Here is a 26,197-nt window from a genome sequence, read left to right as displayed (position 1 = left end):
CATTCATGTGTGAGTGCCAAGTGAGGACAGGATTTGGCTTGGCTTTCATGTGCACTGGCAGTCAGTGTTTAAGCTCATATAGGATGGCCAGCTGTGAGAGCAAGGTACCTATGGATCTATAACCCTGCAACAATCAACCATTTGATAAAGGGAAAAGGGTGGGTGGGGGTGGGGGGGGGGGGGGGGTGAATTGACTGTATAGAGAAAAAAAACTATGCAAACGTAGAATTTACAAAGTTTTCCTTTCAAAAAGAAATACTGTGATGTTTTGACACTACCTCTTCCCGAAATATGTTCAGCTGTGATTCGTACTGCACCACCATATCATGTTGAACCTTTTCATTGTCCTGTAACTGTTGTCGCAATAGCCCCACCTGGAAAACAGAAAAAAACTCCTTTGATACTTGTGCAAGAAATCAAGTACAGGAACTGGGCATGTTGATATGTAATCCAAAGAGTACAGTTCAGTTATCATCCACATTCTGGACTCTTCAAAGAACAAAGAACAGTACAGCACAGGAACAGGCCATTCGGCCCTCCAAGCCTGTGCCGATCTTGATGCCTGTCTAAGCTAAAACCTTCTGCACTTCCGGGGACCGTATCCCTCTATTCCCATCCTATTCATGTATTTGTCAAGATGCCTCTTAAACGTCGCTATCGTACCTGCTTCCACCACCTCCCCCAGCAGCAAGTTCCAGGCACTCACAACCCTCTGTGCAAAGAACTTGCCTCGCACATCCCCTCTAAACTTTGCCCCTTGCACCTTAAATCTATGTCCCCCAGTAACTGACTCTTCCACCCTGGGAAAAAGCTTCTGACTATCCACTCTGTCCATGCCGCTCATAACTTTGTAAACCTATATCATGTCGCCCCTCCACCTCCGTCGTTCCAGTGAAAACAATCCGAGTTTTTCCAACCTCTCCTCATAGCTAATGCCCTCCAGACCAGGCAACATCCTGGTAAACCTCCTCTGTACCCTCTCCAAAGCCTCCACGTCCTTCTGGTAGTGTGGCGACCAGAATTGTACGCAATATTCCAAGTGTGGCCTAACTAAAGTTCTGTACAGCTGCAGCATGACTTGCCAATTTTTATACTCTATGCCCCGACCGATGAAGGCAAGCATGCCATATGCCTTCTTGATTACCTTATCCACCTGCGTTGCCACTTTCAGTGACCTGTGGGCCTGTACGCCCAGATCTCCCTGCCTGTCAATACTCCTAAGGGTTCTGCCATTTACTGTATCCTTCCCACCTGTATTAGATCTTCCAAAATGCATTACCTCACATTTGTCCGGATTAAACTCCATCTGCCATTTCACCGCCCAAGTCTCCAACCGATCTACATCCTGGTTTATCCTCTGACAATCCTCATCACTATCCGCAACTCCACCAACCTTTGTGTCGTCCGCAAACTTACTAATCAGACCAGCTACATTATCCTCCAAATCATTTATATATAATACAAACAGCAAAGGTCCCAGCACTGATCCCTGCGGAACACCACTAGTCACAGCCGTCCATTCAGAAAAGCACCCGTCCACTGCTACCCTCTGTCTTCCATGATCGAGCCAGTTCTGTATCCATCTTGCCAGCTCACCTCTGATCCCGTGTGACTTCACCTTTTGTACCAGTCTGCCATGAGGGACCTTGTCAAAGGCTTTACTGAAGTCCATATAGACAACATCCACTGGAACAAAGAATCCTTCAACTCCACTCACTTCCTTCAAGTAAAAGGTGTTGCTAAGGGTACCCGCATGGGTCCTAGTTATGCCTGTCTTTTTGTGGGATATGTCGAACATTCTTTGTTCCAGTCCTACTCAGGCCCCCTCCCCCAACTCTTTTTCCGGTACATTGATGACTGTATCGGTGCCGTTTCCTGCTCTCGCCCCGAACTGGAAAACTTTATCAACTTTGTTTCCAATTTCCACCCTTCTCTCACCTTTACATGGTCCATCTCTGACACTTCCCTTCCTTCACTTCTCTGTCTCCATCTCTGGGGATAGGTTGTCTACTAATATCCATTATAAGCCCACCGACTCCCACAGCTACCTGCACTACACTTCTTCACACCCTGCCTCCTGTAAGGACTCCATTCCATTCTCCCAGTTTCTCCGTCTCCGACGCATCTGCTCTGATGATGCTACCTTCCATGACGGTGCTTCTGATATGACCTCCTTTTTCCTCAATCGAGGATTCCCCCCCACTATGGTTGACAGGACCCTCAACCGTGTCCGGCCCATTTCCCACACCTCTACCCTCACCCCTTCCCCTCCCTCCCAGAACCGTGACAGGGTTCCCCTTGTCCTCACTTTCCACCCCATCAGCCTCCATATCCAAAGGATCATCCTCTGCCATTCCGCCACCTCCAGCGTGATGCCACTACCAAACGCATCTTCCCCTCCCTCCCCCCGTCAGCATTCCGAAGGGATCGTTCCCTCTGCGACACCCTGATCCACTCCTCCATTACCCCCACCACCTCGTCCCCGTCCCATGGCACCTTCCCCTGCAATCGCAGGAGGTGTAAAAGCTGCCCATTTACCTCCTCTCTCCTTGCTATCCCAGGCCCCAAACACTCCTTTCACGTGAAGCGGCGATTTACTTGTACTTCTTTCAATGTAGTATACTGTATTCGCTGCTCACAATGTGGTCTCCTCTACATTGGGGAGACCAAACGCAGACTGGGTGACCGCTTTGCGGAACACCTCCGTTCAGTCTGCAAGCAGGACCCTGATCTTCCGGTTGCTTGCCATTTCAACACTCCCCCCTGCTCTCATGCTCACATCTCTATCCTGGGCTTGCTGCAGTGTTCCAGTGAACATCAACACAAGCTCGAGGAACAGAATCTCATTTACCGATTAGGCACACTACAGCCTGCCGGACTGAACATTGAGTTCAATAATTTCAGAGCATGACGGGCCCCCCATTTTACTTTTATTTTTAATTATTTTTTCTTTTTTACATTTTTTTTTAATGTTTATTTCATTTCATCTTAGTTTGTTCAGTTTGCTTACCCACTGTTTTTTTTCATGTTTGTACTTGCTGCTGTTCAATCTTCAGTCCATTAACACCCTATCTGTACTAATGCTTTGTCTTTCAACACACCATTAACATATTGTTTGCCTTTGCTCCATAACCTTTTGGTCAGATATGTAGCCTTGTCCAATCTACACATTCTCCTTTGTTATCTCTTGCCCCACCCCCGCCTCACTTGCTGATAACCTTTGACATTTCTAATATTTGCCAGTTCCGAAGAAGGGTCACTAACCCGAAACGTTAACTCTGCTTCTCTTTCCACAGATGCTGCCAGACCTGCTGAGTGGTTCCAGCATTTCTTGTTTTTATTTCAGATTTCCAGCATCTGCAATATTTTGTTTTTATTGGACTATCTACATATTGTTTCAAGAAGCCCTCCTGGATGCTCCTTACAAATTCTGCCCCATCCAAGCTCCTAGCACTAAGTGAGTCCCAGTCAATATAGGGGACATTAAAATCACCCACCACTACAACCCTGTTACCTTTACATCTTTCCAAAAATCTGTCTACATATCTGCTCCTCTACCTCCCGCTGGCTGTTGGGAGGCCTGTAGTAAACCCCCAACATCGTGACTGCACCCTTCCTATTCCTGAGCTCCACCCATATTGCCTCGCTGCATGACTCCTCCGAGGTGTCCTCCCGCAGTACAGCTGTAATTTAGAATTTAGAACATTACAGCGCAGTACAGGCCCTTCGGCCCTCCACCCCTTTTACATCCCCCTCTATCCCGCCTGAAGCTTCTAAATCCCGGAACATTTAGCTGCCAATCCTGTCCTTCCCTCAACCAAATCTCTGTAATAGCAACAACATCATAGTTCCAAGTACTAATCCAAGCTCTAAGTTCATCTGCCTTACCTGTTATACATCTCACATTGAAACAAATGCACTTCAGACCACCAGTCCCGCTGTGCTCAGCAACATCTCCCTGCCTGCTCTTCCCCTTCGTCTTACTGGCCTTATTTACTCGTTCCCCCTCATTTATTTCATCTGCTGTCCTACTGCTCTGGTTCCCACCCCCCTGACACACTACTTTAAATCCTCCCGAGTGATGCCAGCAAACCTCGCAGCCAGGATACTTGTGCCCCTCCAGTTTAGATGCAACCCGTCCTTCTTGTACTTCAATTGCAAAGTTAGTAAGTGAACTATTTAAAAATGGATTAAAAACTGAAATTGCTGGAAATATTCAGCAGATCAGGCAGCAACTGTGGAAAGCAAAACAGTTAATATTTTAGTCAATGACCTATCGTCAGAACTCTGATGAAAGTAAGTCCAATGAAAGTTCATCAACCTCAAACATTAACTCTGTTTGTCTTTCCACTGCCTCACTGCTGAGTATTTCCAGCATTTTCTGTTTTTATTACTTATTACTTCTCTTGACTTGGACACAATTTGAGCAGCCTAAATGTGAATTCAACAGTACTTCCTCTATAAACCTTTGCAGTAAAAAATGGACGACAATATAAAGCACTAATGCCATCTAGAGGCACAATTATGCATTCAGTGCAATTGTAAGCCATGAGAAACAAGCTTACTGCTACATGGTCAAAATGAAAAAACATAGCTGGATTGACTTTCAGAGTGAAGTGCTGCACGGATCCAGTTACAATAGCACAGGTTTGCTGGGCGGGGGATGGGAAGCTGATCATAGATTCTGAAGGGAGAAAAGCGGCACAGTGGCGCAGTGGTTAGCACCGCAGCCTCACAGCTCCAGCGACCCGAGTTCAATTCTGAGCACTGCCTGTGTGGAGTTTGCAAGTTCTCCCTGTGTCTGCGTGGGTTTCCTCCGGGTGCTCCGGTTTCCTCCCACATGCCAAAGACTTGCAGGTTGATAGGTAAATTGGCCTTTATAAATTGCCCCTAGTATAGGTAGGTGGTAGGGAAATATATAGGGACAGGTGGGGATGTGGTAGGAATATGGAATTAGTGTAGGATTAGTATAAATGGGTGGTTGATGGTCGGCACAGACTCGGTGGGCCGAAGGGCCTGTTTCAGTGCTGTATCTCTAAAAAAAAAGCAAAGCTGGAAATCGAAGACAGAAAATTAGAAGAGAGTTTGGAAGACAGAGCAAACGACAGTTGGAAAATAGACAAAAAAAAAGAGTCCAGTAGTGCTTAAGGGATATACCTCAATGCCAGGAGTATAGTAAATAAGGTAGATGAGCTGAGGGTACAGAGTGACAAGTGGAAGTATGATTTTTTAAAATATTACTGAACATGGCTTAGAGAGCGGCAGTAATGGCAGCTTAGTGTTCCTGGTTACAGACAAGGTAGAGAGGGGGATAAAAAAGGTGAGGTGGCAATATTGATTAAAGAAACAATTACAGCCATGAGAAGGGATGATATGTTAGAGGAATCATCAAATGAGGCCATATGGGTTGAACTAAGGAACAAAAAAAGGGCAATAACACTGCTGGGAGTATTATAGACCTCCAAACAGTTTGAGGGAGATAGAACAGCAAATTTGTAGGCAAATTTCTGGCAAATACAAAAACAATAAGACAGTAATAGTGGGTGATTTCAATTATCCTAATATTAACTGGGATACAGTCAGCGTAAAAGGTACAGAGGGCACAGAATTCCTAATTGCATTCAGAAGAACTTTTTTTTATCCAGTATGTAGCAAACCCAACAAAAGGAAGGGGCAATTCTGGATTTAGCTTTAGGAAATGAAGCTGGGCAGGTGGAAGGAGTATCAGTGGGAGAGCACTTTTGTGGTCGTGATCATAATTCAGTTGGATTCATTCATTTTTCCATTGTTATGGTAAAGGACAAAGATAATATAGGAGTAAAAGTTCTAAACTGGGGTAAGGTCAATTCCGAAGAAGGGTCACTGACCCGAAACGTTGACTCTGCTTCTCTTTTCACAGATGCTGCCAGACCTGCTGAGTGGTTCCAGCATTTCTTGTTTTTATTTCAGATTTCCAGCATCCGCAGTATTTTGCTTTTATTAAGTAAGGTCAATTCTACTAGACTGAGCAAAAGAGGACTGGAAACAGGTACTTGAAGGCAAATTGACATCAGAGCAATGGGAGGCATTCAAGAAATTGAAGGCAAATTGACATCAGAGCAATGGGAGGCATTCAAGAAATAGATTCAAGGGGTTCAGAGTTAAACATGTTCCACTAAGAAAAATGGTGGGACAGCCAAATCTAGAGACCCTTGGAGAAAAGGTGTATAGAGGGCAAGATAACGCAAAAAATGGAAGCTGATGTCAGATACCAAGAGCTTAATACTGCTGAAAGCCTAGAAGAGTACAGGAAGTGTAGGGGAGAAATTAAAAGGGAAATTAGGAAAGCAAAGAGGGCAGGAAAAAGTACTGACAAGTAAAATCAAGGAAAATCCAAAGTTCCTTTTTTATGAATACATGAAGAACAAGAGGATAATTAAGGAAAGAGTAGGGCCTATTTAGGGACCAAAAAAAGCAACCTGTGTGTGGAGGCAGAGGATGTGGGTAAGGTTCTTAATGAATACTTTGCGGCTGTCTTCACAAAAGAGATTCACAACGTAATTAAGGAGGAAGACTGAAACATTGGATGGGAGGTTATGTTGGAACTGTATACAATACTAGTTAGGCCACAGCTTGAGTACCGTGTACAGTTCTGGTCACCACATTACAGGAAAGATGTGGTTGCACGAGAGAGGGTGCAGAGCAGAGTTATGAGGATGTTGCCACCACTGGAAAATTGTGCCTATGAAGGAATATTGGATAGGCCAGGGTTGTTTTCCTTGGAACAGAGGAGGCTGAGGGATGACTTATTGAGGCGTATAAAAATTATGGGGGGCACAAATAAATACAGTCAACCTATTTACCTGAGTAAAGGGGTCAAAAACCAGGGGGGGGAGGGGTGCGGGGGGTAGATTTAAAGTAATTGGTAGATGGATTAGAGGGGAGATGAGGTAACATTTTTTCACCCTGAGGGTGGGAGGGAACTCACTGCCTGGAAGGATGGTAGAGGGTGATAAAGCACTTGGAAGTTTACTTCAAGAGCTGTGGTCTGCAGAGCTACGGAAAGTGGGATTAGACTGGGTAGGCCTTCGTCAACTGGTACGTACACAATGGGTTGAATGGCCTCCTTCTTTTTGGTAGATTTCTATGAGATTGCAGCAAGCCACCATTTCAGCTCTCAGTTTCACTGGAGTGCCCATCAAATATATGTTCCATCAACAATCCATATGAAACTCACTCGCCTCGGCAATCTACGCCTGGGGTCGCCAACATTTTCTTTAGTGCGAGCTACTCCTTCACCTGAGAAAAAGTATCACGAGCCACCCACCCCCGCCTTGCTCACTCCACAACCCCCTCCCCCCCCGCAGCCCGTTATGACATCAGTGCGCAGTGACGCCAGGATACACATGCACGGATTAATGCTGGCAGGATGATGTGAGCGAGCAGACTGCAATGTCAGGAGCTTTATGCGAGCTACTCAAAGGCGGACGTGAACTATCAGTAGCTCGCGATCAACATGTTGGCAACCTCTGATCTACATAGACCCACAGCCGTGACATTTCAGTCATTAATCTCCCAATTCCTATTCAGGATTCAGAGAAGACTGGCTTTCACTGCCACTCGCTGAAAACTTGCAAATTAAACTCACATGAACGTCACACAAAGATTCCTCCTTCCCACACCTTCATGTTCGCCTCAAAGACCAATATTCTCCTGACTAGGGAAGATAGAACCAACCCAACCTTCCCCTCTCCCCCACTAACGGTCACAGATCCATCCCGCTCCAAGATCAGCCAGACTCCATGTCGTCAGACCTCCCAGATCTGTCGCCCACTTTGGGGATCGTACCCTATGTACCCGCCTCCCTGGCCAGTTTTTAATCGTGCAATATCCTCTTTTTGTGAACTGAACTAATAATATGCAGGAAACTTAAAGTGTGCATGATCACTTTTGATTGTGGTACCAAGGAAAGTTTTGCTCCTACCTCCGTGTGTTTCTGCTCAAGCAACAATCGAAAGGCACTGAGCTCCTGTTCTCGGACCTTCAGCCTGGTTTCCACTGACTGGAACTGTGCTTCCCATTCAGACTTTTTCTGAGCCACCATGATATCGATCTGCTTCATCAACTCTTGCAATTCAGCCTCGCAAGTGGTCAGGGCAGTGCTGCAACTTGATTCAGTCAAAGTCAGTAAAATCAGAGAGAGAAAAAAATTCAAAGGTTTACAAACAGAATTCTTTCTCCAATGACTTGGTGAGTAAAGGCACAATCCAAGACAGCACTGAGCCATAGAGTCTGGAACGGCAACGTTCATTCTCAATCTGTGCTAATCTAGTCCAGAGATTACAAATGGCCTCAGAGTCCCCAGCCAAGGGAGGGAGGACCAACAAAAATCAAACAGGGTCCCTGCTCTTGATTACTCTGCAGTGAAACTTGCTTAAAAAAAACAGGTGGGTGTGGAAAAGGGTATGAGGGCAGAACTTGGCTCAGTTGTGATACCTTCTATAGATGAAAAGGTTGCTGGCATTCATTGATGGGCCCACATTTAGTGTGCAAGCTCATCTGAGGAACTGCTACTTTGCTGAAATACCAGTGGGCTGTTGATCCAGAGAAATATATCCAGTGTCATCAGCACAGGAAGCTAAAAACAAATTGTCAAAATAAAAGCAGAAAGTGCTGGAAATACTCAGAAGGTCTGACAGCATCTGTGGAGAGACAAACAGTTAACGTTTCAGGTCAATGACCCTTCATCAGAACTGGCAAAGGTCAGAAATGTAATCGGCTTTGAAAGGGCGTTGGGGGAGGGGGGGGGGGGAAAAGAACAAAAGGGAGGGTCTGTGATTGGGGGGCGGGCAGGTGGGATTAAATAACAAAGATGTTATGCAACAAAAGAAAAAGGGAGTGGCAATAGTTGTAGTAAAAGACAAAGCATTTGTCCAGAGACTGTTAACGGCAGAATGATCACAGCTCTGTCCAAAAGCAAAAACATGAAAAACAAGTTTAAAACTGGCACATGGTAAAAAAAAACGATGAAAATGGGGGTTCTGGTCTGAAATTGTTGATCTCAATGTTGAGTCTAGAAAGCTATAAAGTACTCATTCAGAAGATGAGGTGTTGATCCTCGAGCTTGCGTTAAGCTTCACTGAAATACTGCAGCAGGCCAAGGACAGAAATGTGGGCATGAGAGCAAAGTGGTGAATTAAAATGGCAAGGAATTGGAAGCTCGGGATCATGCTTGCAGACTGAGTGCTTGCGAACTGAGCAGAAGTGTTATACAAAGCAGTCACCCAATCACAGAATCACAGAATTGTTACAGCACAGAAGGAGGCCGTCGTGTCTGTGCTGGCTCTCCAAAACAGCAATTTACCTAGTGCCACTCCCAGCCTTCTCTCTGTAGCCCTGCACATTCTTCCTTTTCAGATAACAATCCAATTCCCTCTTGAATGCCTCGATTGAACCTGCCTCCACCACACTATCAGGTAATGCATTCCAGATCCTAACCACTCACTGCGTGAAAATGTTTTTGTTCATATCATTATTGCTTCTTTTGCCAATTAATGTAAATCTGTGCCCTCTTGTTCTCGATCCTTCCACCGATGGGTGCAGTTCTTCACTATCTACTCTGTCCAGATCCCTCATGATTTTGAACACCTCCATTAAATCTCCTCTCAACCTTCTCCAAGGAAAACAGTCCCAACCTCTCCAATTTGTCCATGTAACTGAAGTTCCTCATCCCTGCAACCATTTTCGTGAATCTTTTCTGCACTTTTTTCAAAAAAACTCCAGCAAGTTAGTTAAACATGAATTGCCCTTCACAAATCCGTGCTGGCTTTCCTTAATTAACCCGCATTTGCCCAAGTAACTATTAATTTTATCTCGAATGATAATTTCCACAAGCTCCCCCACCACTGCAGTTCAACTGACTGGCCTGTAGTTGCTCAGCTTATCTTTACACCCTTTTTTGAACAAAGGTGTAACATTTGCAATTCTCCACTCCTCTGGCATCACCCCTGATTCTAAGGAAGACTGGAAAATTATGACTAGTACCTCTGAAATGTCCACTCACACTTCCCTCAGTATCCTTCAACGCATCTCATCCGGTCTGGTGCCTTATCAATCTTAAGTAGGGCTAGCCTATCCAAATAACTCCTCATCAATTTTAAACCCTTCAAATATCTTAATTACCTCCTCTTTCACCATGACCTGCACAGCATCTTCTTTCTTAGTAAAGACAGATGCAAATTATTCATTTAATGCCTCAGCCATGCCCCCTGCCTCCATGTATAAATTCTCTTGTTGGTCCCAAATCGGCCCCACTCCTGCTTTCACTACCCTTTTGCTATTAACGTGCCTATAGAAGACTTTTGGATTCCCTTTTATATTACCTGTCAGTCTCTTTTCATACTCTCTCTTTTTTTCTCTTATTTGTTTTTTCACTTGCCCTCTGAACCTTCTACATCCCGCCTGGTTTTCAGTCGTAAAATCTACCTGACATCTGTCATAAGCACACCTTTTCTTCTTCATCTTAATCTCTATCTCATTCGTCATCCAGGGAGCTCTGTATTTGTTTGCCCTGCCTTTCCCCTTCAGGGAATATACCTTGCCTCCCAAACAATCTCTTCTTTAAAGGCATCTAGGTTTTGCCTGACAACCTTTGATTCCTATTTATCTGGGTCAGATCCATTCTTACCCCACTGAAGTTGGCTTTCCCTCAGTTAATTATTCTTACTCTGGATTGTTCCTTATCCGTTTCCATAGCCAATCTAAACCTTATGATAAAATGGTCACTGTCCCCTAAATGTTCCCCTACTGACACTTGATCCACTTGGTCCACATCATTTCAAGAACCAGGTCAAGCATTGCCTCCTTTCTTGTTGAACTGAAATCATACTGCTGTAGACAATTCTCCTGAACACATTCTAGGAACTCTTCTTGCCCCTTTCCGCTCCTTACATGACTACTACCCCAGTCTATATTTGAATAATTAAAGTCCCCCATTATAACCACTCTATAATTCTTGCACCTTTCTGTAATTTCCATGCAAATTTGTTCCTCGACATCTTTCCCATTGGTTAGTGGCCTATATACTATACCAAGAAATGTAACTGTACCTTTTTTGTTCCAGCAAAATAGATTCTGTCCTTGACCCCTCTGAGACATCCTCTCTCTCCCGCACTGCAATGCTCTCCTTAATCAGAAGTGCCACCCCTCCCCCTTTCATATTTTTCCTGAACACCTGCGTTTGGTCTTCCCAATGCAGAGGAGGCCACATTGTGAGCAGTGAATACAGTATACTAAATTGAAAGAAGTACAAGTAAATCGCTGCTTCACCTGGAAGGAGTTTGGTGCCTTGGATGGTGAGGAGAAAGGAGGTAAAAGGGCAGGTGTTACACGTCCTGCAATTGCGTGGGAAGTGGACGAGGATTCGGGGGTAATGGAGGAGTGGACCAGGGTGTCGTGGAGGGAACGGTCCCTTCGGAATGCTGACGGAGAGGGGAGGAGATGATGTGTTTGGTGGTGGCATCACGCTGGAGGTGGCAGAAATGACAGAGGATGATCCTTTGGAAGTGGAGGCTGGTGAGGTGGAAAGTGAGGACACAGGGAACCCTACTGCGGTTCTGGGAGGGAAGGGAAGGGGTGAGAGCAGAAGCACGGGAAATGGGTCGGACACGGTCAAGAGTCCTGTCAACCATGGTGGGGGAGGAATCCTTCATTGAGGAAAAAGGCATATCAGAAACTCTGTTATGGAAGGTTGCATCATCAGAACAGATGCTGAGACGGGAGAAACTAGGAGAATGGAATGGAGTCCTTACAGGACGCAGGGTGTAAAGAAGTCTAGTCGAGGGAGCTGTGGGAGTCGGTGGACTTATGATGAATATTAGCAGACAGCTTATCCCCAGCGAGAAGCTGAGGAAGGGAAGGGAAATGTTGACATGGACCATGTGAAGGTGAGAGAAGGGTGGAAATTGGAAGCAAAGTTGAAGAAGTTTTCTAGTTCCGAGTGAGAGTAGGAAACGGCATGGATACAGTCATCGATGTACCAGAAAAAGAGTTGGGGGAAGGGGGCCTAAGTAAGACTGGAACAAGGAATGTTCGACATACCCCATAAAAAGACAGGCATAACAAGGACCCAAGCGGGTACCCATAGCAACACCTATTATTTGGAAGTACTATGTGGAGAAGGAGAAGTTGTTCAATGTGAGAAGGAGGAGGGTGGTGGTGGTGGATGGGGACTGGTTTGGCCTCTGTTCAAGGATGAAGCAGAGAGCCCTCAGACCGTCCTGGTGGGAGATGAAGGTATAGAGATTGGATGTCCATAGTGAAGAGGAGGTGGTTAGGGCCAGGAAACTGGAAACTGTTGAAATGACATAGGCAGAAGAGTCACGGATGTAGGTGGGAAGAGACTGGACAAGTGGAGAAAAAGAGTCAAGATAGGAAGAAATAAGTTCAGTAGGGCAGGAACAGGCTGAAACGAGGGGTCTACCAGGGCAGTCCTATTGGGGAATTTTGCGAAGGAGATAAAAGCGGGCTGTTCGAGGTTGCGGGACTATGAGGTCAGAAGGTGTGGAGGGAAGATCTCCAGATGAGACAGTGGCTTGATGTTTGGTGGTGGGGTCATGGTCCAGGGTGAGGTAGGAAGAAATGTCAGAGAGTTGGCGTCAGCCTCTGCAAGGTAGAGGTCAGTGCACCAGAAAACAACAGCACCACCCTTGTCAGCAGGTTTGATCACAATGGCGGGGTTAGACATGAGAGAATGGAATGCAGTAAGTTCAGAGGGAGATAGTTTAGAACAAGTGAGGGGAGCAGAGAAATTAAGATAGCTAATGTCACGCCAACAGTTCTCAATAAAAAGATCATGAGCGGTTACGAGGCCAGAGGGAGGGGTCCACGTAGATGGAGAATACTGGAGGCGGGTAAATGGATCCACTGGTCAGGGGGAGGATTCCTGGCCACAGAGGTGAGCCCGGAGGGCTTAGCAAAGGACTCAGCTTTATCCCCTTACATCTCCAACTCAATGAATTTCATGCTCAGCATGACGTAGTGCTCTTCACCCGTTGCCTTCACCACCACTCATTCCGCAAGTATGATCTCGAGCTTCCGACTGCTTGCCATTTTAATTCACCACCTTGCTCTCAGGCCTACATTTTTGTCCTCGGCCTGCTGCAGCGTTCCAGTGAAGCTCAACACAAGCTTGAGGAACAGCACTGCATCATCTGCTTAAGTACTTTACAACCTTCTAGACTCAACACTGAGTTGAACAATTTCAGACCATGAACCCCATTTTTGTTTTTTTAACCATTTGCCAGTCTTAAACTTTTCATGTTTTTGCTTTCAGACAGGGCTATTCATTATTCTGCCATTAACACTCTCTCTGGACAAATGCTTTGTCTTAGACAAGAACTATGACCGCTTCCTTTGCCTGTTATTCCATGACATCTTTCTCATTTAATCTCTCCTGTCCTCTGCCCTATCAAACACCTTATCTTTTGTTCTTCTTGCTCCCACCTTTGTTTTTATTTCTTTTCATGGGATGTGGGCATCGCTGGCAAGGCCAACAGTTGTTGCCCATCCCTACCTGCCCGAGAAGGTGGTGGTGAGCTTCTGGAACTGCTGCAGTCCATGGGGTGTAAGTACACCCAGAGCGCTGCAAAGGAGGGAGTTCCAGGATTTTGATCCAGCGACAGTGAAGCAACAGCAATATATTTCCAAGTCAGGATAGCGTGTGGCTTGGAGGGCAACCTGCAGGTGATGGTGTTCCAACACGTCTACTGCCCTTGTCCTTCTAGGTGGAAGAGGTTGCGGGTTTGCAAAGTGTAATCAAAGGGGCCTTGGTGAGTTGCTGCAGTGCATCCTGTAGATGGTACACACTGCTTGTGCGCCAGTGGTGGAGAGAGTGAACGTTGAAGGTGGTGGATGGGGTGCCGATCAAGCTGCTTTGTCCTGGATGGTGTTGAGCTTCCTGAGTGTTGTTGCAGCTGCATTCATCCAGGCAAGTGGAGAATATTCCATCACACTCCTGACTTGGAACTGGGTTACTCGTCGCAGAATTCCCAACCTCTTACCTACTCTTGTAACCACAGTATTTATGTGGCTACTCCAGTTCAGCTTCTAGAACCGTACAACCATAGAAAAGCTACGGCACAGAAAAAGGCCATTAACCCATGGCATCTGCACTGGCTAAAAACAACTAGCCACCCAATTCCACCTTCCAGCACCTGGTCCATAGTCATGCAGGTTACAGCACTTCAGGTCCAGGTCCAGGTAACTTTTTGAATGAGTTGAGGGTTTCTGAAAATTGCAGCTATGAGGAAAGATTGGATAGGCTAGGACTGCTTTCCTGAGAAAAGGCTGAGGGGTAACTTAATTGAGGTGTACAAAATTATGAGGGGCTGAGATAGAGTAGACAGGAAGGACCAATCTGGGCAGTGAATGCCAGATACCCATCATCCTCTGGGTGAAAAAGTTTTTCCTCATATCCTTTCTAATCCTTCTACCAATCACCTTAAATCTATGCCGCCAGTAATTAACCTCTCCGCTAGGGGAAACAGGCCTCCTTTGTTCTTAGGAAAGTACCCCTAGCGTATCCAATCTTTCCTCATAGCTGCAATTTTCAAGCCCTGGCAACATTCTTGTAAATCTCCTCTCTACTCTCTCCAGAGCAATTATGGCCTTCCTGTAATGTGGTGACCAGAACTGTATGCAATACTCCAGCTGCGGCCTAACCAGCGTTTTATACAGTTCCAGCATTACATCCCTGCTTTTGTATTCTATATGTCAGCCAAGAAAACAAAGCATTCCACATGCCTTCTTCACCACTCTATCTACCTATCCTGCCACCTTCAGGGACCTGTGGACATGCCCTCCAAGGTCCCTCACCTCTTCTACCCCTCTCAATATCCTCCCGTTTATTGTGCATTCCCTCGCTTTGTTTGCCCTCCCCAAATGCAATACCCCACACTTCTCTGGATTGAATTCCATTTGCCACTTTTCTGCCCACTCAACCAAATGACTGACATCATTCTGGAGTCTACAGCTATCCTCTTCACTATCAATTATACACCCAATTTTTGTGTCATCTGGAAATTTCCCAATCATGCCTCCCACATTTAAGTCCAAATCATTAATAAATACCACAAGCAGCAAAGGACCCAACACTGAGCCCTGTGGAACGCCACTGGAAACGGCTTTCCATTCACAATAACATCAGTCAACCATCACCCTTTGTTTCCTGGCACTGAGCCAATTTTAGATCCAACTCGCTACATTTTTCTGTATCCCATGGGCTTTTACTTTTCTGACCAGTCTGCCAGGTGGGACCTTGTCAAAAGCCTCCTAAAATCCACGTAGACAACATCCACTGCACGACCCTTATCAATCCTCCTGGTTATTTCCTCAAAAAGTTCAATCCAGTAAGACACGACCTTACTTTAACAAATCCATGCTGACTATCCCTGATTAATCCGTGCCTTTCTAAGTTGCAGTTTATCCTATCTCTCAGAATGGATTCTAATAATTTGCCCACCACCGAGATCAGACTGAGCAACCTATAATTATTTGGCCTATCCCTCGCATCCTCTTTAAACAATGGTACAACGTTCGCACACCTCCAATCCCCTGGTACTTCGCCTGTATTGAGTGAGGATTTGAAAATGATCCTCAGAGTATCCGTTACTTCCTCCCTGGCTTCCTTAAATAGCCTGGGATACCATCCACCCAGCCTTGGTGATTTATCCACTTTCAAGGACGTCAAACCCTCTAATACTTCCTCTCTCATTATGCTTCTCGTATCTAATATTTTACACTTCTCCTCTTGAACTACAATGTCTGCATCATCCCTCTCCTTTGTGAAGAACGAGACAAAAAACTCAAAGAACCCTGCCCACATCTTCTGCATCCACACTCATGTTACCTTGTACTTCACTGATCGGCCCTACCCTTTCCTTAGTTATCTTCTTGCTTTTAATGTACTGATAAAACATCTTTGGATTTTCCTTGATTTTGCCTGCCAATATTTTTTCATGTCCTGTCTTTGCTTTCCTAATTTCCTTTTTTACTTCATCCCTGCACTTTCTATACTCCTCTAAATTTTCTAAAGTATTAAGTTTCTTGTGACTGTCATAAGCTTTCTCTTTCTGCTTTATCTTACCCTGTATACTTCCAGATAACCAAGGGGCTCTAGATTTGGCAGTACCACACTTTTTCTTTGTGAGGACATGTTTACACTGTGCCTGAAGAATCTTGCTTTTGAATGCCTCCCGCTGATTTGCCATTGATTTTCCTTCAAGTAGCTGTATCCAGTCCTCTTTTGCCAGATCACCTCAGTTTCATAAAATTTGTCTTCGCCCAATTTAGAACTTTTACTCCTGTTCTTTGGCCTTTTCCATTATAATGCTAAATCTAACTGTATTATGGTCACGATCTCCAAAATGGTCACCCACTGCTACTTCATCCACTTGCCCAGCTTCACTTCCAAAGACTAAATCTAGAATTGCACCCTGTCAATGGGCTTGTTACGTGCTGGCTAAAAAAGTTCTCTTAAATGCAGTTCAAGAATTTTGTGCGCTTCACACTGTTTGTATCTCAGTTGATATAAGGGGTTATTGAAATCCCCAACTATTATTGCCCTATTGTTATTGCACTCATCTCCCTCCCAGCATTTGAGGGGCTATAGTGCACTTCTAGTAGTGTGGCTGCCCCTTTTTTATTTCTGGTCAATGGTAACCCCCAGGATGCTGATCGTGGGGGATTCAGCAATGGTAATGCTGTTGAATGTCATGGGAAGGATGATTAGATTCTCTCTTGTTGGAGATCTTCACTGCCTGGCACTTGCGTGGTGCAAATGTTACTTGGCACATAGCAGCCCAAGCCTGAATGTTGTCCAGGTCTTGCTGCATTTGGACATGGACTGCTTCAGGACCTGAGGAGTTGCGAATGGTGCTGAACATCGTACAATCATAGAACCATAGAAAAAGTACATACAAACATATGAATTAGCAGTAGACCACTGGGCCCTTCGAGCCTGCTCCGCCATTCAATAATTTCATGGCTGAACTGATTACTCCACATTTCCACCCACCCCTGATAACCTTCCACCCCCTTGCTTAGCAAGAATCTATCTACTTCTGCCTTAAAAATATTCGAAGACTCTGCTTCCACTGCCTTTTGAGGAAGAGAATTCCAAAGACGATTGTCTGAGAGAAGAAATTTCTCCTCATCTCTGTCTTAAATGGCTGACCCCTTATTTTTAAACAGTGACCCCTAGTTCTAGTATCTCTTACAAGTGAAAACATTCTTTCCACATCCACCCTATCAAGACCCCTCAGGATCATATATGTTTCAATCAAGACGCCTCTTACTCTTCTAAATTCGGGATTCAAGCCTAGCCTGTCCAATCTTTCTTCAAAAGACAGCTCACTCATTCCAGGTATGTCTAGTACAGTACAGGAGGCCATTCAGCCCATCGTGTCCACGCCGGCCGAAAAATCTAGCCACCCAAACTAATCCCACCTTCCAGCACCTGGTCCATAGCCCTACAGGTTACAGCACCTCCAGTACATGTCCAGGTACCTTTTAAAAGAATTGAGAGCTCTGCCTCTGCCACCATTCCTGGCAGCAAATTCCAGACACCCACCACCCTCTGGGTGAAAAAGTTTCCCCCCATGTCCCCTCTAATCCTTCTACCAACCACCTTAAATCTGTGTCCCCTGGTAACTGACCTCCCCGCCAGGGGAAACAGATCCTTCCTGTCCACTCTAGGCCCCTCATAATTTTTTACACCTCAATCAGTCATCCCTCAGCCTCCTCAGTTCCTGGGAAAACAACCCTAGCCTATCCAATCTTACTTCATAGCTGCAACCTTCAAGTACTGGCAACATTCTTGTACACATCCTCTGTACTCTCTCCAAAGCAATTATGTCCTTTCTGTAATGTGGTGACCAGAACTGCACACAACACACCAGCTGTGGCCTAACCAGCGTTTTATACTGTTCCAGCATCACATCCCTGCTTTTGTACTCCGTACCTCGGCCAATAAAGGAAAGCAATCCACATGCCTTCTTCACCACTCTATCCACCTGCCCTGCCACCTTCAGGGATCTGTCGACATGCACTTCAAGGTCTCTCACTTCTTCTACACTTCTCAATATCCTCCCGTTTATTGCGTAGTCCCTCGCTTTATTTGCTCTCCCCAAATGCATTACCTCACACTTCTCCGGATTGAATTCCATTTGCCACTTTTCCGCCCACTCAACCAAACCATTAATACCATTCTGGAGTCCATGGCTTTCCTTCTCACTATTAACTACACAGCCAAGTTTTGTGCCATCAGCAAATTTCCCAATCATGCCTCTCACATTTAAGTATAATCATTAATATATACCATAAACAGCAAGGGACCCAACACTGAGCCCTGTGGAACGCCACTGGAAACAGCTTTCCATTCATAAAAACATCCATCAACTACTACCCTTTGTTTCCTGGCACTGAGCCAATTCTGGATCCAACCTGTCACATTCCCCTGTATCCCATGGGCTTTCATTTTACTGACCAGTCTGCCATGTCAGACCTTGTCAAATGCCCTACTGAAATCCATGTAAACCACATCCACTGCACTACCATCATCAATCCTCCTTGTTACTTCCTCAAAAAGCTCAATTAAGTTAGTAAGACATGACCTTCCCCTAACAAATCCATGCTGACTATCCATGATTAATCAGCGCCTTTCTAAGTGACAGTTTATCCTATCCCTTAGAACAGACTCTAACATTTTACCCACCACCGAGGTCAGACTGACTGGCCTACAATTATTTGGCTTCTCCCTCACACCCTTTTTAAACAATGGTACAACGTTCGCTGACCTCCAATCACCTGGTACCCCTCCTGTATCTAGTGAGGATTTGAAGATGATCCCCAGTGCATCCGCTATTTCCTCCCTGACTTCCTTTTAACAACCTAGGATGCAATCCATTCGGGCCTGGCGATTTATCCACTTTCAGGGATGTCAGATCCTCAAGCACTCCCTCTTTCATTATGCTTATCGTATCCGATATTTCACACTCCCCTTCTTTAACTACAAAGTCCGCATCAACCCTCTCCTTTGTGAAGACAGAGACAAAAAATTCATTAAGAACCCTGCCCACATCTTCTGCATCCACACACAAGTTCCTCTGTACATTTATGATAGACCCTACCTGTTCCTTAGTTATCCTCTTAGAGCCATAGAGTTATACAGCACATAAACAGGCCCTTCAGCATATCGTGTCCAAGCCAGCCAATGAAGCATCTATCCATTCTAATCGCATTTTCCAGCACTTGGCCCGTAGCCTTGTATGCTATGGCGTTTCAAGTACTCATCGAAACACTTCTTAAATGTTGTGAGGGTTCCTGCCTCTACCACCCCTTCAGGGCAGTGTGTTCCAGATTCCAACCACCCGCTGGGTGAAAACGTTTTTCCTCAAATCCCCTCTAAACCTCTTGCCCCTTACCTTAAATCTATGCCCCCTCATAATTGACACCTCCGCTAAGGGAAAAACTTTCTTCTTATCTACCCTATCTATGCCCCTCATAATTTTGTACACCTCAATCAGGTACCCCCTCAGCCTTTTCTGCTCGAAGGAAAACAACTCTGACCTATCCAGTCTCTTTTCATAGCTGAAAAGCTCCAGCCCAGGCAACCATCCTGGTGAATCTCCTCTGCTCCTTCTGCAGTGCAATCATATCATTCCTACACGGTGGCCACCAGAACTGTACACAGTATTCCAGCTGGGGCTGAACTAGTGTTTTATACAGCTCCATCATAACCTCCCTGCTCTTATGTTCTATGTCTTGGCTAATAAAGGCTAGTATCCGATATGCCTTCCTAACCACCTTATTTACCTGTGCTGCTGCCTTCAGTGATCTATGGACAAGTACACAAATGTCCCGCTGTCCCTCTGTACTTCCTCGGGTCCTACCATCCATTGTATATTCCCTTGCCTTGTTAGTCCTCCCAAAATGCATCACCTCACACTTCTCAGGATTAAATTCCATTTGCCACTGCTCTGCCCATCTTATCAGCCCATCTATAATCCCCCTGCAATCTAAGGCTTTCCTCCTCACTATTTTAGACAGCACCAATTTTCATGTCAACTGCGAACTGACTGATCATACCTCCTATATTCACGCCTAAATCATTAATGTACACTACAAACAACAAAGGTCCCAGCACTGATCCCTGCGGTACACCACTGGTCACAGGCTTGCAATCGCAAAAACAACCCTCAACCATCACCCTCTGTCTCCTGCCACTAAGCCAATTTGGATCCAATTTGCCAAATTGCCCTGGATCCCATGGGCTCTTACCTTCTTAACCAATCTCCCATGCAGGACCTTATCAAAAGCCCTACTGAAGTCCATGTAGACTCCATCAACTGCTTTACCCTAATCTACACATCTAGTCACCTCCTCGACAAATATCAAATTTGTTAGACATGATCTTCCCGACAAAGCCATGCTGACTATACTTGATTAATCCCAGCCTATCCAAGTGGAGATTAATCCTGTCCCTCAGAATTTTTTCCAATAGTTTCCCTACCATTGATGTTAGACTCACTGGCCTGTAATTACCTGGTTTATCCCTATGACCCTTCTTGAATAATGGTATCACATTCGCTGTCTTCCAATCCTCTGGCACCTCTCCTGTGGCCAGAGAGGATTTGAAAATTTGTGTCAGAGCCCCTGCAATCTCCTCCCTTGCCTCACATAGCAGCCTGGGATACATCTCATCCGGGCCTGGGGATTTATCCACTTTTAAGCCTGCAAAAACCGCTAATACCTCCTCCCTTTCAATGCTAATTTGTTCAAGTATATCACAGTCCCCCTTCCTGATCTCTACACCTACATCGTCCTTCTCCATAGTGAACACAGATGAAAAGTAATCATTTAAAACCTCACCCACGTCCTCCGGCTCCACATACAGATTGCCACTTTGGTCCCTAATGGCCCCTACTCTTTCCCTGGTTATCCTCTTGCCTTTAATATACTTATAAAACATCTTGGGACTTTCCTTTATCTTGCCCGCCAGTGTTTTTTCATGCCCCCTCTTTGCTCTCCTAATTACTTTTTTAAGTACCCCCCTACACTTTCTATACTCCTCTCGGGCCTCTGCTCTTGCTCTTAATGTACTGATAAAACATCTTCAGGTTTTCTTTGATTTTACCTGCCAATAATTTTTCATGTCCTCTCTTTGCTTTTCTTCTTTTTTTACTATACCCCTGCACTAGGCTTTCCGAAGTATTAAGATATTTGTGATCGTCATAAGCTTTCTTTTTTGCTTTAACTTACCCTGTAAGCTTTGAGATAACCAGAGGGCTCTAGATTCGGCAGTACCTCCCTTAATCTTTATGGGAACCTGCCTCCACTGTGCCCGTATAATCTCATTCTTGAATGCCTCCCACTGGTTTGCCACTGATTTTGCTTCAAGTAGCTGTATCCAGTCCACTTTCGCTAGGTCACCTCTCAGTTTTGTAAAATTTGCCTTTCCCCAATTTACAACCTTTGCTCCTGTTTTATCTTTGCTCCTTTCCATGATAATGCTAAAACTAATTGTATTATGGTCACTATCTCCAAAATGGTCATCCGCTGTTACTTCATCCACTTGCCCAGCTTCATTATTGAAGACTAAATCTAGAATTGCGCCCCCTCTCGTTGGGCTTGTTATGTGCTGGCTAAAAACGTTCTCTTGAATGCAGTTCAAGAATTTTGTCCCCTCTGTGCCCTTCACACTGTTTGTATCCCAGTTGATATTGGGATAGTTGAAATCCCCAACTATTATTGCCCTAAAGTTTTTGCACTCAGAAATCTGCCTACACATTTGTTCTTCTATCTCCCTCTCACTGTTTGGGGGTCAATAGTACACTCCCAGTAGTGTGGCTGCCCCTTTTTTATTTCTGAGCTCCACCCATATGGCCTCATTTGATGATTCATTTAGCATATCATCCCTTCTCAAAGCTGTTATTAATTACTTAACTAATAATGCTACATCCCCTCCTTTTTTATCTCCTTCTCTATCACGCCTGAAAACTCTATATCCAGGGATGGTGAGCTGCCATTCTTGCCCCTCTTAAGCCAAGTTTCTGTTATAGCAATGATATCATGTTGCCGTGTGTCTATCTGTGCCCTCAACTCATCAGTTTTATTTACTATACTCCTTGCAATTAAATAAACATCCTTTTCACCAGTGAACATCCCCATTTCTGACCTTATGATGGAGGGAATGTCATTGGTGAAGCAACTGAAGATGGTCGGGCCTAGGACACTACCCTTTGGAAAGCCTGCAGCGATGTCCTGAGGCTGAGATGATTGACCTCCAGCAACCACAACTATCTTTCTTTGTACAAGGTATGACTCCAACCAATTCGCATTGACTCCAGTTTAGCTAGGACTCCTTTATGCCACACTCTGTCAAATGCTGCCTTGATATCAAGGGCAATCGCTCTCACCACACCTCGTTCAGCTCTTTCGTCCATGTTTGGACCAAAGCTGTAATGAGGTCAGGAGCAGAGCAGCCCTGGCAGAACCCGAACTGAGCATCAGTAAGCAGGGGCTTTATTGCTGTTTAAGTGCCGCTTGATAGCAGTGGCGACGACACCTTCCATCACTTTGCTGATGATCGAGAGTAGAAATATGGGGTAGTAATTGGCTGGATTAGATTTATCCTGCTTTTTATGGAGAAGACATACCTGGACAATTTTCCATATTGTCAGGTAGATGCCTGTGTTGTAGCTGTACTCGAACAGCTTGGCTAGGGGTGCGGCAAGCTCTGCAGCACAAGTCTTCAGCACTACAGCCGGAATACGTCACGACCCATAGCCTTTGCAGTATCCAGTGCCTTCAGCCATTTCTTGATATTGTGTGGACTGAATCACAATGGCTGAAGACTAGCATCTGTGATGCTGGGGACTTCAGGAGGAGGCCGACATGGATCATCCACTCGGCACTTCTGGATAAAGATGGTTGCAAATGCTTCAGCCTTTTCTTTTGCATTAATGTGCTGGGCTCCTCCATCATTGAGGGTGGGGAGATTTGTGGAGCCACCTCCTCCAGTTAGTTGCTTAATTGTCCACTACCAATCTAGACTGGTTGCGGCTGGATTGCAGCATTTTGGTCTAATCTGTTGGTTGTGGAATCGCTTCAGTCTGTCTATTGTCTGCTGCTTTCGCTGTTTGGCATGCAAGTGGTCCAGTGCTGTAGCTTCACCAGGTTGGCGCCTCATTTTTAGGTATACCTGGTGCTGTTCCTAGTATGCTCTCCTACACTCTTTGTTGAACCAGGGTTGATCCCTGGGCTTGATGGTAATGGTAGAGTGAGGGATATGCTGAGTCATAAGGTTACAGATTGTGATTGAACACAATTCTGCTGATGGTCCACAGTGCCTCATTGATGCCTAGTTTTGAGCTACCAGATCTGTTCTGAATCCATCCCATTTAGCAAGGGGTAGCGCCGGACAACACAATGGATTTGCTCAAAATCCATTACATTTCTGACCTTTACTAGTTCTGTTGAAAGGTCATCGACCTGAAACGTTAACCCTGTTTCTCTCTCCACAGATGCTACCGGACCTGCTGAGTATTTCCAGAAATTTTTGTTTTTATTTCAGATTTCCAGCATCCGTAGTATTTTGCTTTTGGTTTCAGTGTCAAATTAAAAGGTTTCTGTTTTTTTTTAATTTAATACTTGTGCTTGGCGTGCTTTGTGCTTTACAATCTATTCACACCCTCTCTGTACTAACGCTTTGTCTTTCAGCACACCATTAACATACCGTTTGCTTTTGTTCCATGACCTTCTGATCAGTTATTCTCTGTGACCTTGTCCTATCAACACCTTCTCTTTAGTTATCTCTTGCCCCAACCCCCGCTTTACTTGCTTTAAATCTTTTACATTTCTAATATTTGTCAGTTCTGAAGAAGTGTCACTGACCTGAAACGTTAACTTTGCTTCTCTCTCCTCAGATGCTGCCAGACCTGCTAAGTATTTCCAGCAATTCTTGTTTTTTTATTATAAAAGGTTTCTTCACAGCTTTTCTCAGTTAATTAGGTTTAGTTTCACTTTTCCTTGCTATCCTTCAGTATTCTGTATATTTTTCACTCGACCTTAAAGTGGTCATTTGTATAGGAGAATATTTTATAGGCAATGACAATGCTTCAACTGGCTATTTCTCAGTCTTGAAAGTTAATAATAGCCTATTACACTATAGGGGTCATCACATCTAAGGGTAATAATATGGTTCTGGTACTGGACTAACAATCTAGCGGTTGAGTTCAAATTCCACAATGACTCATTGATAACAGAATTAAATAATCTGGTAATTTAGAGTCGTAACAGCACAGAAGAAAGCCATTTAGCCCATCGAGTCCATGAATTTGTGGACAACCACCAGAAGGTATAACCATGAAAGTTGGTTCACTGTTTTTCAGGGAAGGGAACTTGCCACTCTAACCTGGGCTGGCCTACATGTGACTCCAGACCCATACTAAGTGATTGACTCTCAATACCCTCAGGAAAAGTTGGAACAGACACCAAATGCTGCCTTGACAACATCACATTCTTCTCAAGAACAAACTGAAAAATAAAGCCTTGTCCACTTCCAGCTAAGGAAACGGTAGATCGAAGAGAAACAGAATTCCCTTAACCAATGTTCCCTGTAAGTTACGCAGCCACCTGAAAGTACCTGCAAAGCCTGCGCACAAGTCAGCCCCTTTAAATTACTGCACACAGCCATGCAAAAAAATTTAAAGCAGTCACACGTTTAAATTAATTTAAAGCGGCTGCGCACTTAATCACCTGCGCACTTCAAAAAATTAGACAACGTCTCATAACCCATTCCTTGGTTCAAAGACATCAAACGAAATGCAACATTACTGAGATTGTTCAGGGGTGAAGACCATACCTTTCCTCATTATTCCTCTTGCACTCTTCATAGCCTTTTGTCTCAGTTTTCTCAGTGCCTAACCCTTGAACAAATTTTCACCTTTCCCCTCTTGTCCCTTTTATCACAGAAAGCTACAGCACCAAGGAGGGCATTTGGCCCATCGTGGCTGTGCGGCTCTTTGAAAGAGCTATCCAGTTAGTCCCAATTCCCTGCTTTTCTCCCATAGCCCGACAAATTTCTGAGCCTTCTTGTAAACTGCTGTTAGTTGAAAGAAAAATTTAATGTGAAAGTTAAATCCTGTGGTAGGTTTTCACATTTGATAAATATGAGGAATGATTATACAGCAATGGAATTTAGAAGCTGTTTACCAGAGTGGCAAAAGAGAGATTCAAGCCCCCAAAACATTAGCTTTTCTAAGCACAACGAACACTATACAGAACAAGTTATTCGATTTACCCATCTTGGCCAAAGTTTTGCACTGCTTCCAGTAAAGCCTCCATTTCCTCCTCTCCTCCCAGTTTCAGATGGACAACTGTTGAGACAAGAACAGGAAGAGTTACCAAGTTTCCTTAAAAAGCAATGCTTCAAAACTGTATTTCCCACAACCCACTATTGGTTAAACAGGGTTGTAATGGCAAGAGACCGGAAGCACGGGGTCATGCTTTCAGATTAAGCGGAGGTGTCTCGCAAAGCGGTCACTCAATCTGCGTTTGGTCTCCCCTATACAGAGCGACCGCATTGTGAGCAGCGAATACAGTATACTAAATTGAAAGTAGTACAAGTAAATCACTGCTTTGCCTGGAAGGACTGTTTGGGGCCTTGGATCGTGAGGAGAGAGGAGGTAAAAGGGCAAATATTACGCCTCCTGCGATTGCATGGGAAGGTGCCGTGGGAAGGGGACAGGACGACAAGGGAGATGGAGGAGTGGACCAGGGTGTCGTAGAGAAAGCGATCCTTTCGGAACACTGACAGGGGAGGGAAAGGGAAGATGTGTTTGGTGGTGGCATCACGCTGGATGTGGTGCAAATAGCGGAGGTTGATCCTTTGGATGTGCAAGGTGGTGGGGTGGAAAATGAGGACAAGGGGAACCCTGTCGCAGTTCTGGGAGGGAGGGCAAGGGGTGAGGGCAGAAGGGTGGGAAATAGGTTGGACATGGTTGAGGGCCCTGTCAACCACAGTGGGGGAGATTCCTCGGTTGAGGAAAAAGGAAGAAATGTCAGAAGCGCTGTTGTGGAAGATTGCATCATCAGAACAGATCCAGAGATAGAGAAACTGGGAGAATGGGATACAGTCCTTACAGGAAGTGTAGGCAAG

The 26,197-nt window shown here is 45.0% G+C and overlaps 1 protein-coding gene across 7 annotated transcripts in view; it reads right to left on the bottom strand.

Annotated features, from left to right (window-relative positions):
• The window catches only part of cep63 (centrosomal protein 63), a 151,445-nt gene that overhangs the window by 112,029 nt on the left and 13,219 nt on the right, over positions 1–26,197 (bottom strand). For all 7 annotated transcript variants that reach the window (XM_068041341.1, XM_068041344.1, XM_068041346.1 and 4 more), the window contains 3 exons: positions 25,340–25,415; positions 7,964–8,147; positions 279–374 (listed from right to left, as the gene is read on the bottom strand). In XM_068041341.1, coding sequence (XP_067897442.1) covers positions 279–374; positions 7,964–8,147; positions 25,340–25,383 — 324 coding nt within the window. In that variant the 5' untranslated portion in view covers positions 25,384–25,415. The remainder of the gene's footprint in view (positions 1–278; positions 375–7,963; positions 8,148–25,339; positions 25,416–26,197) is intronic.

This window comes from Heterodontus francisci, chromosome 11, assembly GCF_036365525.1.
Source record: "Heterodontus francisci isolate sHetFra1 chromosome 11, sHetFra1.hap1, whole genome shotgun sequence".
Classification (NCBI taxonomy): domain Eukaryota; kingdom Metazoa; phylum Chordata; class Chondrichthyes; order Heterodontiformes; family Heterodontidae; genus Heterodontus; species Heterodontus francisci.
Note: the sequence above shows the minus strand (reverse complement) of the source record. Positions and strands in the feature narration are given on the sequence as shown.